At 41.9% G+C, this 13156-nt stretch overlaps 2 protein-coding genes across 9 annotated transcripts; one reads left to right on the forward strand and one right to left on the reverse strand.

The window, feature by feature from the left end:
• Positions 1-7: 7 nt before the first annotated feature.
• slc37a4b (solute carrier family 37 member 4b) lies at positions 8-5846 on the reverse strand. 4 transcript variants are annotated; one of them, XM_027015446.3, is made up of 11 exons: positions 5794-5845; positions 5017-5070; positions 4513-4938; positions 3869-4101; positions 2884-3136; positions 2504-2659; positions 2218-2303; positions 1973-2086; positions 1510-1575; positions 1151-1289; positions 8-992 (listed from the first exon to the last, which is right to left on the reverse strand). In XM_027015446.3, exons 3-11 carry the CDS (start codon positions 4658-4660, stop codon positions 826-828), a joined length of 1362 nt encoding a protein of 453 aa, XP_026871247.1. In that variant the 5' UTR covers positions 4661-4938; positions 5017-5070; positions 5794-5845; the 3' UTR covers positions 8-825. The 4 variants fall into 4 exon arrangements, with proteins under 4 accessions (XP_026871247.1, XP_026871246.1, XP_081558051.1 ...); XM_027015445.3 differs by lacking the exon at positions 5017-5070 and having other exon boundaries at positions 5794-5846; XM_081701925.1 differs by lacking the exon at positions 5794-5845 and having other exon boundaries at positions 5017-5394.
• On the forward strand, positions 5391-13136 carry b3gat1b (beta-1,3-glucuronyltransferase 1 (glucuronosyltransferase P) b). 5 transcript variants are annotated; one of them, XM_027015449.3, is made up of 10 exons: positions 5391-5529; positions 5876-5968; positions 6159-6278; positions 6432-7038; positions 7704-7765; positions 10282-10349; positions 10876-11019; positions 11274-11773; positions 11859-12155; positions 12318-13136. In XM_027015449.3, the coding sequence occupies exons 7-10, from the start codon at positions 10905-10907 to the stop codon at positions 12402-12404; spliced, it is 999 nt and encodes a 332-aa protein (XP_026871250.1). In that variant the 5' UTR covers positions 5391-5529; positions 5876-5968; positions 6159-6278; positions 6432-7038; positions 7704-7765; positions 10282-10349; positions 10876-10904; the 3' UTR covers positions 12405-13136. The 5 variants fall into 5 exon arrangements, with proteins under 5 accessions (XP_026871250.1, XP_026871251.1, XP_081558053.1 ...); XM_027015450.3 differs by having other exon boundaries at positions 6432-6665; XM_081701927.1 differs by having other exon boundaries at positions 6432-7765.
• Positions 13137-13156: the final 20 nt, after the last annotated feature.

Genomic DNA, 13156 nt, shown 5'->3' on the forward strand with positions numbered 1-13156 from the left:
GAAGAAAAAACAGCCAAGAGATTTTTTTAATTTCAGTCAGTAAATGTGCAGTAGTTTGCATATGATGAAGCATACTCCACATCCCTGACATTTGGCATTCCATCATACTTTAAATGCACTTAACTAGAATACAGCACTGTATCCTCTGGTTTGTGCTGAGGAATGTCACAGAAATAGTTTCTCAGTTGTTTCACATAAAGCAACAATAGAGAACTTGAAATACAACTAATGGACTTTCTTCAAAGGCACAACATCTTTTTCTTGTTTTAATCCTTATATCTGCCACCCGGAAATTGTGGAATTAAGCCTACTTACACACAATAATTCTAAAATAAACAAAAATAAACAATCCTCACGGACTATTTAAATTATTAACCAAGTTTGTCATACCACAAATGTTTGATGACTTTTGTGCAAGATGTTTCTTAAATCTATTATGTAGAAGCTGTAGTATTAGGCATACCTTACCAGCAATATTTCTGCATTAAATGTATAATCTGACAATGTAATTATCATTCAAGTCCTAATTATACAATGTTTTATGTTTCTTCAGTGGAAAGTGATGAAGGTATACTGAAAATGTTAGCAGTCTGCATCTATAACAATACAATTATTGAGTGATTTCATAACTAATGGCATACATATGAATTTTTCAGCCCACAGATTTTAAAAATCCATTGCCATGTCAGAGCAGAGTCCATGCCCAGTTTGTGAAGATCAGTCAGAGCAGGGTCCGTGTTCTGTTTATGGAGAACAGTCAGAGCAGGGTCCATTCTCCGTTTGTGAATTTGATTCAGATCTGAGTCGGTGATCTGTTTGTGCAGATCAGTCTGCCTTTTTGTGTTCCCGGCCCATCTTGGTCCACATGTTGCGAAGAGCGAAGAAGCAGATGGTGGTCAGTGCGCAGGTCACCTCGGCCACCCAGAATGCTGTGTCCCAACTGTAGCGCTTAGCGATGGTGCTGAAAGGCAGGCCAGCAAAGAAGGCACCAACTACAGAAAAACATTCAGACATTCGTTCAACCTTTATCTACAAAGCGATGACTCCTCCACCACAAGCATTGTATTCAAACAAATGGCGTCATCAATCATTACCAACAACTGTTTTTAACCATGTTTCAGGTTACTCTTAAAACAATATCTGCACTTACTGTTTGCCATAAGGGCTACAATGGCATGTGATGTTCCGCAGTAGTTGGAGGGAGCGGTCTCGTTGGCAATTACCCCAAACAATGCGATTGGACCGTATGAAGAGAAACCAAAAAGAGCACCTAGAGCCAATATCCAAATCTAGATGGAAAAGAAGAATATTACGTCTAGTTGCAAGAGAGCCATTCCAACGTTCAAAACATCTTTAAATAAATCATTATACATTATAGGATCTGCAACCCTGCTCCTGGAGAGTTCTGTCTTCATAATTCTTTAACTATCTCAGTCAGGAGTTCTCCAGGATGAGGGTCGCAGATATCTTGTTCATGTAGTTCAAATTTAACTGCAGTGACATCCGCACCTGTTTCTCAGACACACCGGTGAGGACAGAGACTGGATGGAGAGCAATAACCCAGAACGGAGCTTCCTAAAAATTAGATCCCGATGTCAGAAAAGCAGCAGCATGTAATCAGATGATCAAGGAGTACAAGATAATGTATGTCAGGAATGCAGAGATGGTCCTTAACAGTGCCACATCCATACTAGTAATACTGTATAAATTGGAGCTAATGTTCAAGGTTTGTGTTTGTTTGTTTGTTTGTTTGTGTGTGTGTCCAATGTTACTTTAAGGCAGAGCTTCCTGATTCGGAAGTATCCCTGCACTGAACATCTGACTCAATTTATGAGCTAATTTGCAAGTCTAACTACATTACTAGTTTAATATCAGTATGTTAGAGCAGGGACAAGACCAAAATAAATAAATACTGTTTCAAGGTATTACATGTTCTTGTAGATTTTTACAAAAATAAAAGTAGCCTGCTTACCATTGGGTCCTCTGGTGTGATGGTGACCCGTAAGAGATACATAGACACGGCCATGCCTGCCATCATGATTAAGAGAAGGCCATGCCGAGGGTTGCCATGGGTACCCAGTCCTTGCTGTTCAAAGACAACAGGAAATTTCAGACCCTTTAGGTGTTATGCCATGCTATGCTGATGAACTTATTTACATAGGATATTAAGTAGTAAGGCCCCCTTCAGGGTCTATTTGAAGTGATGTTTATACCCACTCGTGCAACTGCTCTGTCAGAGAGGAAGCCTGCCACAATGCTACCAGCAAATCCTCCCAGTTCCAGGGCACTCATGTATGAACTGCCTACAGAAACCAAACTGCAATGAAATGGCTATTCACACTGTGTCAAATTACACTTAAAATGTCCATTCAATTACAGTAGAAGGATGCTACATGCATGAACTGACCAAAAAATAACTACATATCAGCCTGCTGCATGGTAGTACTAAGATGGGAAAGACTCCAGCAATCCACTAAAAGCTCTTCCATCATCCAAGACTCACCCATCATAGCAGACTGTCCTTTCTCTTGCATCAGGAACAGCTGTCCCCAGTCAGTGCATGCAATCTTCACTCCAAACACCACCAGATATGCGAAAGACAGTACCCACAGGTAGGGAGAGAGCAGGAAATCTTTAAGAGTGCTCTCATCATTCGGGGCTGGGAAGACAGATGAAAAGTCAACAATCAGATCAGCACTGCTTTCTGACATCGAACCCAAAAGATTGCGCGATATGCATCCAATTTGTAACCATTTTCAAAAGGTGTGGTTTTTAAAACAACCCATCTGTGCATTGTGACTTTTTTTGTTGTTTAAATTTCTCTAGCCATCTAAACTTGGCAAGAAGTACAGAGACTCTACTGTCTCCACAGGCCATCCATACTGCCTTTGCTTCTTTTTCCCTTGCTGGGCCGTGGCTCTATACTGGGCAGGCCCACGTCTCCTGGCTCGTTCCTGACCAACATCAGGCAGACGAAGGAAAAGGCCATGCAGACGAGGCCAGACACGGAGATGACAGCCCTCCAGCTGTAGTGCTGAGCAAGCACAGTGGTAATGATAGGACCCAGACTCCCCGCCAGGTTCATGCTGCAGGAAAGAACTGCCCACCACGTTCCAAACTGGGATGGCTCGAACCACTGAGAAACAAAAGGGGTTGGGGGGGGTGCAGTGTTCCAGAGCATGTCAATGTATGGCATTACTGTGGTTTTTGTTACAATAATATATATATATTTTTTGTGCTCAAGCCTGGATTTGTAGACTCTGACATGTTATAGCAAACTGAAAGATGCTGATCACCAGAAGTCTGACATTCACAGCTGTCACCTGGATATTTTTGTAGTGTTTTGTATTTTGGCTTTGGTGCCCACATTTCTCAGCTGTGTGTGTGTGTTACTTTTTTGGCTCTGGGAAATTGATTCCCTGAATAACACCCTCTGTAACCTAAAACCTCTCAGAGAACAAAGCATATTTATTCTTCTTGTCTAACGTCTGCTGTCTGATCTACATGTTCTTATGTCATTGTCTCATACAACAAACAGAAGCCATACAAACCGGCTCACTCATAACCCAGGACATATACCAGTACACATTTTAAAATGATGCTATGCATGCAACCTTCATCTTTACTGCAGGGTCAGATCCTCACTGGTGAGATGACTAAAGTACCAATGAAGTCACAATGCCGTATTGTGAAAAACAGGTGCACACCGAATTGCATAATGGCAGAGGTTCAAGGACTGGGGCTAATTATGTAGCCGGGTCCATTTCAATGAGGAGGGGCTCATGACATTTGAAGCGTGAATACCAGCTCTTTTTGGGCAATATCTGCCAAAGCACAGTGAGCTGAGGCTAAAATACAGGATTTATACCTTCCGTAGCACCTTGCCACAGGGGGGCCATCCGAAGCCCTGGCCGAGGCCATTCACAAACCAGAGCCCTGTGAAGACTGCGACCGAGGAGGAGCAGGAGAAGAGCACGTTGATGCCCCCAACGATTAAGAGGCCAGCGGAGAAGAGGCAGCGGGCGCTGAGCTGGTCCGACAGTATGCCGCTCACAAACTTGCTGATGGCGTAGGCCATCGTTTGACTGCTGGTGATCAGCCCTGGCCCACAGACAGAGAAATGGGTCATACGGGTGCTGAAATGGGTCATACGGTTCAGATAACAGCACGCTTCTGCATTACTCACCGATCTCAGGGGAAAAAAGATTGGTGAGAGAGTGAGAAGGGACATGATGTACAAAGGCTTAAAGTTACTGTCAGCAATCACTGCACCTGCCATGTTGGTTTCTTTGTGCTACCAGCTAACAACCAATGTTTTTGCATAACAACACACCCATTACAAATATGCAAAACCTGTGCTTTTTCCCCCCATTATCCCGGGGGTGGCCTTGGTTTTGTTGAAATGATCATCATGTAGGGCACTCACCAAGCTTGTATGCACTACCTACAGCCAAACTCTTAATGAATGAATGTAGCAGGTTTTAAAACGGTTTTAAAAAGAGCGACACCCACCGAGTTCTTCCTTATCCAATTTAATCTCCTCCATAACCGATGGCATCAGGAAAGAGAACGTCTTCCTGTTGAAGTAGTATAAGAGGTATCCCAAAAACATTGAGATAAAAATGACAGAACGATAGTACCCATAACCTGTCGCCGACATTCTTCTTCAGTCGTGAGATGCTGATCAAAAAGATCTGCCAAAAAAAGGGGTTTTTAAAAAATGTGTTGTTAAGCTAGGTTCAAACCTCTCCACCAAATGTAACTTTTACGGCGGAAGCAGAACTTTCGAAACAAAACTTTCGGCGACCGATGACAGCCAGTTTTCCCCTTCCAAGTCCCATCACAGCGGGCTATCAATAATGGGGGGTGAGGAAAAGTCCGTTTCCTTCGGTCTCTTTAATCCAACGCAAAAACTTGACCGCTGCCGCTCCAAAGCATCTGAAAAATACACATAGCAACTAAATAAAGACTTTTCTTATTTATAACTGTATACTATGTGACGAAAGGGAGGCTTACATCCTAGTCACTGAGCAAGAACCAGATCCCACAACACCTTCAGTGGTTCAGGATCTATCAACACATCAAGCAACCCAAGCAGCAGTTTATCAAAAGCACGTTGTACTGAACAAAGAAATACGACATGCGAGTAACCATCTGACTTAAAAGATTAGCTACGTGGCATTTGGAAGAAGTCTTCAAAGAAATATATAGGAAGCGAATATGTAAAACCTACACGGCAAAATATGGAAAAATTAAGCTACGTGTAGTTAAGGGGCTTTATCGTTTGGTTCAGTCGGGGAAAAAAGTCAGTAATTTTTGGAGAGTCACGCACTGGTGATAACTAAAGCAGTCGTAACGCGCCTTGAGGAATAAGAGGTAAAAGGGTTGCCGCCAGAGGAGCCGCTGGCCGTGCAGCAAGTGTCCTGTTGTTGCGGCAGAGAAACCATGCCCTTGAGAACGCGCAATGGCATGCGCTGAGACAATGTACCCGGGCAGATCCGAAAATGCGGCACTGCGATAAATATCAAGGTAGGATAAATTTCAGGTTTTTTTTTTTAAACCGATCATCGACGTGTTGGTTCTATGATTTAGTGAAGCGGCATAAGATACGCGTGTGAAATAGTACAGATTATTTGTAATGACCACGTAGCGTTTCTTGGGCAGGTTCTCTCTCTCTCTCTCTCTCTATATATATATATATATATATATATATATATATATATATATATTAACAGCATATACACATATAGCTACTTTTAATACGGCTTTAAGGGATCATAAAATAAAAAGTACCTCCATCGATCCGGGCACTGGTTCAGAACTGCTTGGTGTTGCAGGAACTCCCTCCCTAATCTCTTTTCTGATTGGCTTGCAGCCTGCCATTCATTGGTCTAGAGGAGCTTTTTGTGCATCACTATTTCAATGCAAAAAATGTTTGGTACATGATGTCTGGACCAGCAGCGCGAGGGTAAGTTGTAGCCTGCTACTGTTAACATCAAAGAGCAATGGCCAATTATTATATTCTGTAATATCAAACAATTGTTTAAAATATTGTATTTTCATTGTAATTCGAAAACATTGTTAATATAAACATCTCCATGCCGATGTTTAGAAATTATTAAAATAATTTATTAAAATAAGTTTTTCATTACTTTCAGATATCTGATGCTTTTAAGAGATTACAACCGCTCCCATGGGGGGAGCATCATGTTAAATGGCTGCAGGGCAGTGCATTAGCCAACAGCTAGATTTGAACTCGGTGGAGAAGATTTGAGAAGGTAGGAACATGTAATCATTTACATTTTACACATGCCATCAGCTTTGTGAATGTAGGTATTGGTCTTCCACTGACTGACAAACTAATTATATATCTCTTTCTCTCTCTCTCTCTCTCTCTCTCTCTCTCTCTCTCTCTCTCTCCCTTATTATAGGATCAGCAGTTTACTCATGGCAAACATGGCACAAACCATGACACTTTTTTACTTTAAAATGTTTACATTTAAATTTAATTTTTCATTTTGTTATTATCTCACTGTGACACTGGAAGGGAAAATGATCTTGTGTACTCATGTGTTGTAATGTTTTGTCGGCACCTTCATATGCAGCACTGTTGCCTGCAAGGCAACTGTTGCATCATATGATACAGGCCTATACCAGCATGCAAGGTAACCATAGCCTGTGGAAAACACAACAAATCATATGTGTTGTGATTATATTTTAGTAGCTAGATAAACATTTATCTGTTTACTAAAATAATAGGCTCAAATACAATACAGAGGAGAAGATTGAACAGGTAGAGGCATGCAATTGTATAGCAATTGCACTGTCAAACAGGATCTTCAGCATGTCAGTGAAATATTTTGGATGCTCATTTTATGGCTGAAACCTGTTTTAACATATTACTAACAGTTAGGTTATGCTAATTCATTATCAGAGTCATCCATCAAAATTCTGCCAGAAGCTGTTTTGTACTCATTTTGTTTTGTACAAGAGTTATTTTCAAGCATATGCCAAGAAGTTATATCTACTGACAAGCAGGTATCTAGTGATAGTGTTCACTCAAAAATTGTCTTTTACAGTTGTGAAATTTTAATAGCATATGAATCATTAAAAACAATGGGGAATATATTGAAATGGCAAACCTCTTTAGAACTGAAGAATAATGATTTGACTGACCCCCCCAGAGTCTACTATGTAACATTCCATATCTCCTTCTGTAAAATAACATTCAATTCAGTAATCGTTCCATCACATTCACAACTGCAACCTTTGATCCACCATCCTGTAGATACTGATGAAGCAGCTGTGCCAAGTAAAATTTTCATTTGCTGTAAGAACTTCCTCTTGATCCAAAGGACAGGGGCATCTCTCTGGCTAAATGGCACCATACATGTCTGTATGAGGGAGGAAGTGTTTGTTTCAAGAGAGAATTAAAGAAAGGAAGAGCATGGATGTCCATGCTTATTAAGTGTGTGTGTTGCTGTGTGTTTGAGAGAGAGAGAGAGAAAGGGAGGAGAGAGAGAGAGAGAGAGAGAGAGAGAGAGGAGGAAGAAAAAACAGTGCTAGTCGTGGAATTCTTTCAGTTGTATAATAGACTGCGCCATGACCCTTGTTCAGTATGCCAAATGTTAATCACTTTAACTGAAGTTTAGAAGACTCTTTTAAAGTTGTCTACTTTAAGTTTGTTTTTGTGTCTTATGAAGACAAGTGCATCTAAAGACCTGGATGGGATAACAGATGGAAATTGCCTGTGAGGAGCAGAGAGGTAATTCACTTAATTTTGAAATGAATTTCACCTAAATGGCATTGTTGTTTTACATTCAGTTACATGTTCTATGGCAGATGTTATTAATTGAACTAAGTAGTAGAGATACTGATCTTTATTGGCATGTGTGAAAATGGGTTAAATAATATCAAATTCACTAACATGTTAAGAGGCTCTCAGGAGCGTATATTTCATATTGTTTGTGTCATCAAATAGACAGAAAATATTCAGAAAATGCATGAGGCTTTCTACACAGATGTTGTGCCTTTCTAATAAGAATTATTACTGGCAATTATTATTGGCTGTACCCGGCACTCTTCCAATAGGACTGTTTGTCTGCTCTGATCGGTCTCTCGCAGGTTGCTTTGAAGGTGGGGTTAAAGACGGGCAGATCAGAGCTGGGAGACCAGCCTTGGCTGCATCCTATCAGATTTTTGGGGACATGAATTGGCTGGATTACATGGAGAGAGAGTGGGAAAGAGAGAAAGAGAGAAACACAGAGATGGGGGGGGCTCACTTGGAAAGAGGATTGCCATAGGAAGGTGCGGTCTGTCACTCAGACCTGCAGTCTGCCACCAGACTTGTTCCCTCTGTTGTCATAGCAACAGCCTTTTAACCGTATCAACATGATTTGAAAGGTACAATTTAAGTAAAAAGGAACCAAAAAGGCACTTTAAGCCATTTATGTCTTTTTTTTTAGACTATTACAGACTGTGCTTCCCAGAAAACTGGAGTGCTAATAGCTTTCTGTTGCTCTGAGAAGAGGTCATGTAGGAGTCTGTGATTACAAGGGGATTTTGTGGCATTGATTTCCAAGTGCTTTGTTCACACCTCCCTGTTAAGAGTGTTTTCTGCGAATAGTTTCTGATGATTTCCATTTGCATTGCATTCTTACATTAGTGTTATTTTGCTTATTAATCAGAAATGTCAGTGTTGGAGAGCTGGGGGTTGGCGTGTGTGTATACCACAGAGACTGACTCATCCTCCGTGAGCCTCCATGATCCTCGGCTTTCGTGATTTTCTTAGTTTGCAGTGTTTATCCAAAGGTCTCTGCTCCGTCTTCCTTAAGACTGGGTCAAGAAAGAAAGCATGATTTTTTTTCTACTGTGCTCATTTTGTTTTTTGCTTTTCAGCAAGACTCTTTTATCACACTTTGTTGTGCTCCATAAGCCTCCACAATCGCAGTCTTTGTTTGCAATGAGACAGGGGCATTCTTCTTGAAGGACGAATTCTACTGTCTCCGCAGGTCCTGGCACTGTAGACAGAGGCCTTGTGCCAGCCTGTCTGAGCCGGAGTTCCTCTTTAATTTGTGAAATGTGAAGTATCAGAACACCAAGTGTGAGGCGATCCAGGAAGTGGGAAGAGGTTGGAAAGGGTCCCAGAATGTATAGATGCAACAGTTCACCAAATGCCACACCTAATACAGTAGCACTGCTCTTAAGACACATAACTATGGCCTTTAGTCACACAACACAAATACTTTTTCTAATGAAGGTTGTCAATATTTTTTCCATTTACAAATGCCATCATTGGCTACTCCTTATGCATGAACACGCAAAACATGACTATACTCATTATGCTGGAATTGCAGTTATAAAAGAAGATGAGCCGGTTTAGTTCTTGGAACAGCAGTTAACAAACACAAATTCCACAGAGGTGCTGAATCCACCAAACCACCGCAGGCCTAGTGCACACTAACATGGGTAAATTGGAAAACACTAACTGGCTAACCTGCGTTTTCATTCGGTGTTCTATATGTTTCCCATCACAAAAAAAACCCCCAAACAAACACAAAAACAATGGAAAAGGTGAATAGTGAGAGTCTGACCTATGATTCGTATGTCATTTGTACTTTGCTTATATGCTGCAGTCAAATACAACATAGCAGCCAACGTGTAGGTAATTTGCAAGAAATCATTACTTGAATGAAGTGGAGAGAAGTTTAAAAAGTGTTGGTGTAAATTCTTTGCGAAGTTGTCTGCAGTAAAAAATACTTTTAAAACATGCCCTGAAGTGAACATCATGTGGGACATAATGAGTGATGTGAGAATAAGTTAGGGAAGCGACTGGGTCTCAGCATGTTCACAGCACGTCTGCCTCTTTGTAGCTCCCAACCAAAAACATGCTTAATGTGGAGAAGGTTTCATCTTCTCTCCTAAATAAAGTGTCATAGCGTAAGAAGCGTTTATGGATTTAGAGGCAATACTCCTCATTACCACTCCTCAAGGAGCTCATTATCGCATCAGTGCAGTGTTTGTTTCAAACATAGATCCAGGGGCTATCTGATTGCTGTTCTTGTTGCTTTGGTGTGATTTTCAGAAATTTGGAAAAGTTGCTTTGAATTTGGATCTGAGTGAACAGATCCAAATCCAAAGGCATTGTCAGTCTTAAAAAATGTCTTCAGATGTCACTGAAAGATATTTCAGATTCATATTAAACTTAGGCAGTTCCACATTTACTGTGGAATGCATTATGATCAGGTATACATTTAAATCACTTCTGTTTCTGTTTTGCAGATCCTTGATATGATTTAGCTGCCCCATTGTTTATTCAGGTTGTGGTTATGAGAGCATTCTAAAAACAGGTGAGTTTATTCATATTCTTAAATCTTTTATACAGGATATTGTAGGTTCTTGCTTATCTTTTTTCTTGCCATTGGTTTAGTCTTAGAAACTGTATTCTGATCCCTCTAGTTTTAAAGACTCATCCCTATTTTCTGATCCTTCTGGTCTAGGCATAAAAGACTAATCTTTATTTTTTAGTAACTTCCGCTTCAGAATAGCTAACTTCACAAACTATTCTTTTGCAGCACAGCAGCAATATCTGCCCATATGTGCCTTTAAAGTTTAATCCCACAAACATTATTTTTATATGAGAAACATACTATTGTTGTATGCAGTTTTCATTGCCTTGTAGTTTTTCTTTAGATTGAAATTACATTGGATATTTAAGCATGTAGAATATTAGTGTTAATTCAAAGCTTTTAATACATGCTAGTATGAAGTATTATCATATATTCATAGCAATGCCACAGTTTACAAATGTTTCATACTGCAAAGAGTGTCTAGAATTGGATGAGAATTTTGCTGACATCATCGTCTGGATCCCAGCAGGCCATGGCACAGAGCAGGAAGAGGACATGCTGACGATCAGAAGGGCCGTTTTCACACTCATACTGACAGTGTTGCTGTGGCTCTTTCTCATCAGCTTTTGGCATCAGTGCCACTTCAAGCCACTGTCTACACTTTGGAGGGGTAAAGAACAAACCATCTGCCCAGACCACTGTAGACATGCCTTTATGGTCAAAGTGTTTTGGGTATTGTGACTGCATGTTGTGACTCTATGTTGTTCTTGGTTGGTGTCATAATTATAGTTTTCTCTTTTTCCATTTTCTATTTCCTGTGATTTCACTTACCTTTTGCCTTGTGTTGACACCCCCAACAATATCCACACCTAACTTTCAGGTAGCTTGCCTGACACACATAATAAACCACTCTCCATGTCACAGATCGCAACAATGAGGTTGGAAAAAGCACCAAGAATTGCACCGAGCTCAACGATGACTGTGTCATGAACAACAGCGTCGAACCAGGGGCAGTTGGGAAAGAGCATACGTATGGCCCATCACAGCCCAACATCCTACCCACCATCTATGTCATAACCCCCACCTACAGCCGCCCCGTCCAGAAGGCGGAGCTGACCCGTTTGGCCAACACCCTTCTGCATGTGCCCAACCTACACTGGATCATTGTGGAGGACTCTATAAATAAGACTCTCCTGGTGTCCAGGTTTTTGCAGGGCATAGGCTTGAACTATACTCACCTCAACGTGAAGACAACCCGGCGAGTGAGGAGAGCCAAGGTTCACCTGGTGCCCCGGGGCATGGCGCAGAGGAACCTGGGCCTGCGCTGGCTCCGGGACACCTTTGGCCACAGTGCTGCTGACCACCATGGCGTTGTCTATTTTGGGGATGATGACAACACTTACAGCCTGGAGCTGTTTGAGGAGGTGACTAGAAACAAAACTCGCCATTCGCTGAGCCACATGGCTTGGACAGGCCAGCATCTGCTTAGCCTATCCTTTCTTGTTTCAGATGCGCTCCACACGTAAGGTGTCCGTCTGGCCAGTTGCCTTCGTTGGGGGCCTTCGCTATGAGTCGCCTAAAGTCAACAAGATGGGCAAGGTGTATGGGTGGAAGACGAAGTTTTCTCCCCGTCGACCCTTTGCTATCGACATGGCAGGGTTCGCGGTCAACCTCCAGCTCATCCTCAGCAAACCTCAGGCCTACTTCAAGCTGAAGGGGGTCAAAACAGGGCACCTGGAAAGCAAGCTGCTGGCAGAGCTGGTCACCCTCAGTGACCTGGAACCTAAGGCTGCCAACTGCAAGAAGGTGACCTCTTTTCCTCCCAGTCATCCACCCATGACATGACCTTGCCAAGCCTCCCCACTTGGGGGGTGATATTTGAAGGAGTCTTGCCCTGTTTTTGAGCAAGATTTCAGTTTATTTTGCTAATTGCTCATGTGGTTTTGCTTTGGTTCCTTTGTTTTGTAGGTCCTTGTCTGGCACACTCGGACAGAGAAACCTATACTGTTGAATGAAGGGAAAAAGGGCTTCACTGATTTAAATGTGGAGGTTTGATGCTCTGCTGGGGCTTGGCACATTGCACCAGCAGCAAATAAAAGAAACAAACTTGGTACCACAGCGTGCTTGAATACCCCTAAGATGACATCTTCCTTCACTGCTTTCCTTCATTTTGTTCACAGTAGTAGTATAAAGAGCATGTGACAAAGAACACACTGTAATCACTTTCCTGAGCACACAGCCTTCTAATACCACCACCAGCACGCAGCATGTAGATGGACATGTCCCAGCCACCCCTGAGTGAGCACTGTGTTCTGTTTTTCACAGTCGATTGCCATTCGATCAGCTTCACAAGAAAGAGTTCTTGGGTGGTGTGAATCCTGCTCTAAGCAACAGATCGATTAACATAGTGGACATGAACCGCATCCTCCTTCAGGACACACTGGGCTGAAAATTGAAAGTTAAATGTCAGTGTAAGAACCCAAGTTGATTAGTGGCTGCACCAGCCCCTTCACAATTTTACAGAGCACATGTCAGCCATTGTATAGCACCCCTGGAGCCAAGAGGGTTAAGGGCCTTGCTCAAGGGCTCAACAGTGCCTGCATGACAGAGCTAGGATTTGAACCTACAACTTTCCACTTGCTATCCACTAGACTGCCACGGCAACAGAAGGGAGCAACATCATTGATAGATTATGGTCAGCGTCTATGCCAGCTAGTCACTGTAGGCACACTGTGAAGTAAATATAGAAATACTATCTATCTGTGGCCCTTTCAACCCTTAGTGGTTTCTGTGGTGTGCCATTAGAC

This window comes from Electrophorus electricus, chromosome 19, assembly GCF_041902795.1.
Source record: "Electrophorus electricus isolate QZ-2024a chromosome 19, ASM4190279v1, whole genome shotgun sequence".
Classification (NCBI taxonomy): Eukaryota; Metazoa; Chordata; class Actinopteri; order Gymnotiformes; family Gymnotidae; genus Electrophorus; species Electrophorus electricus.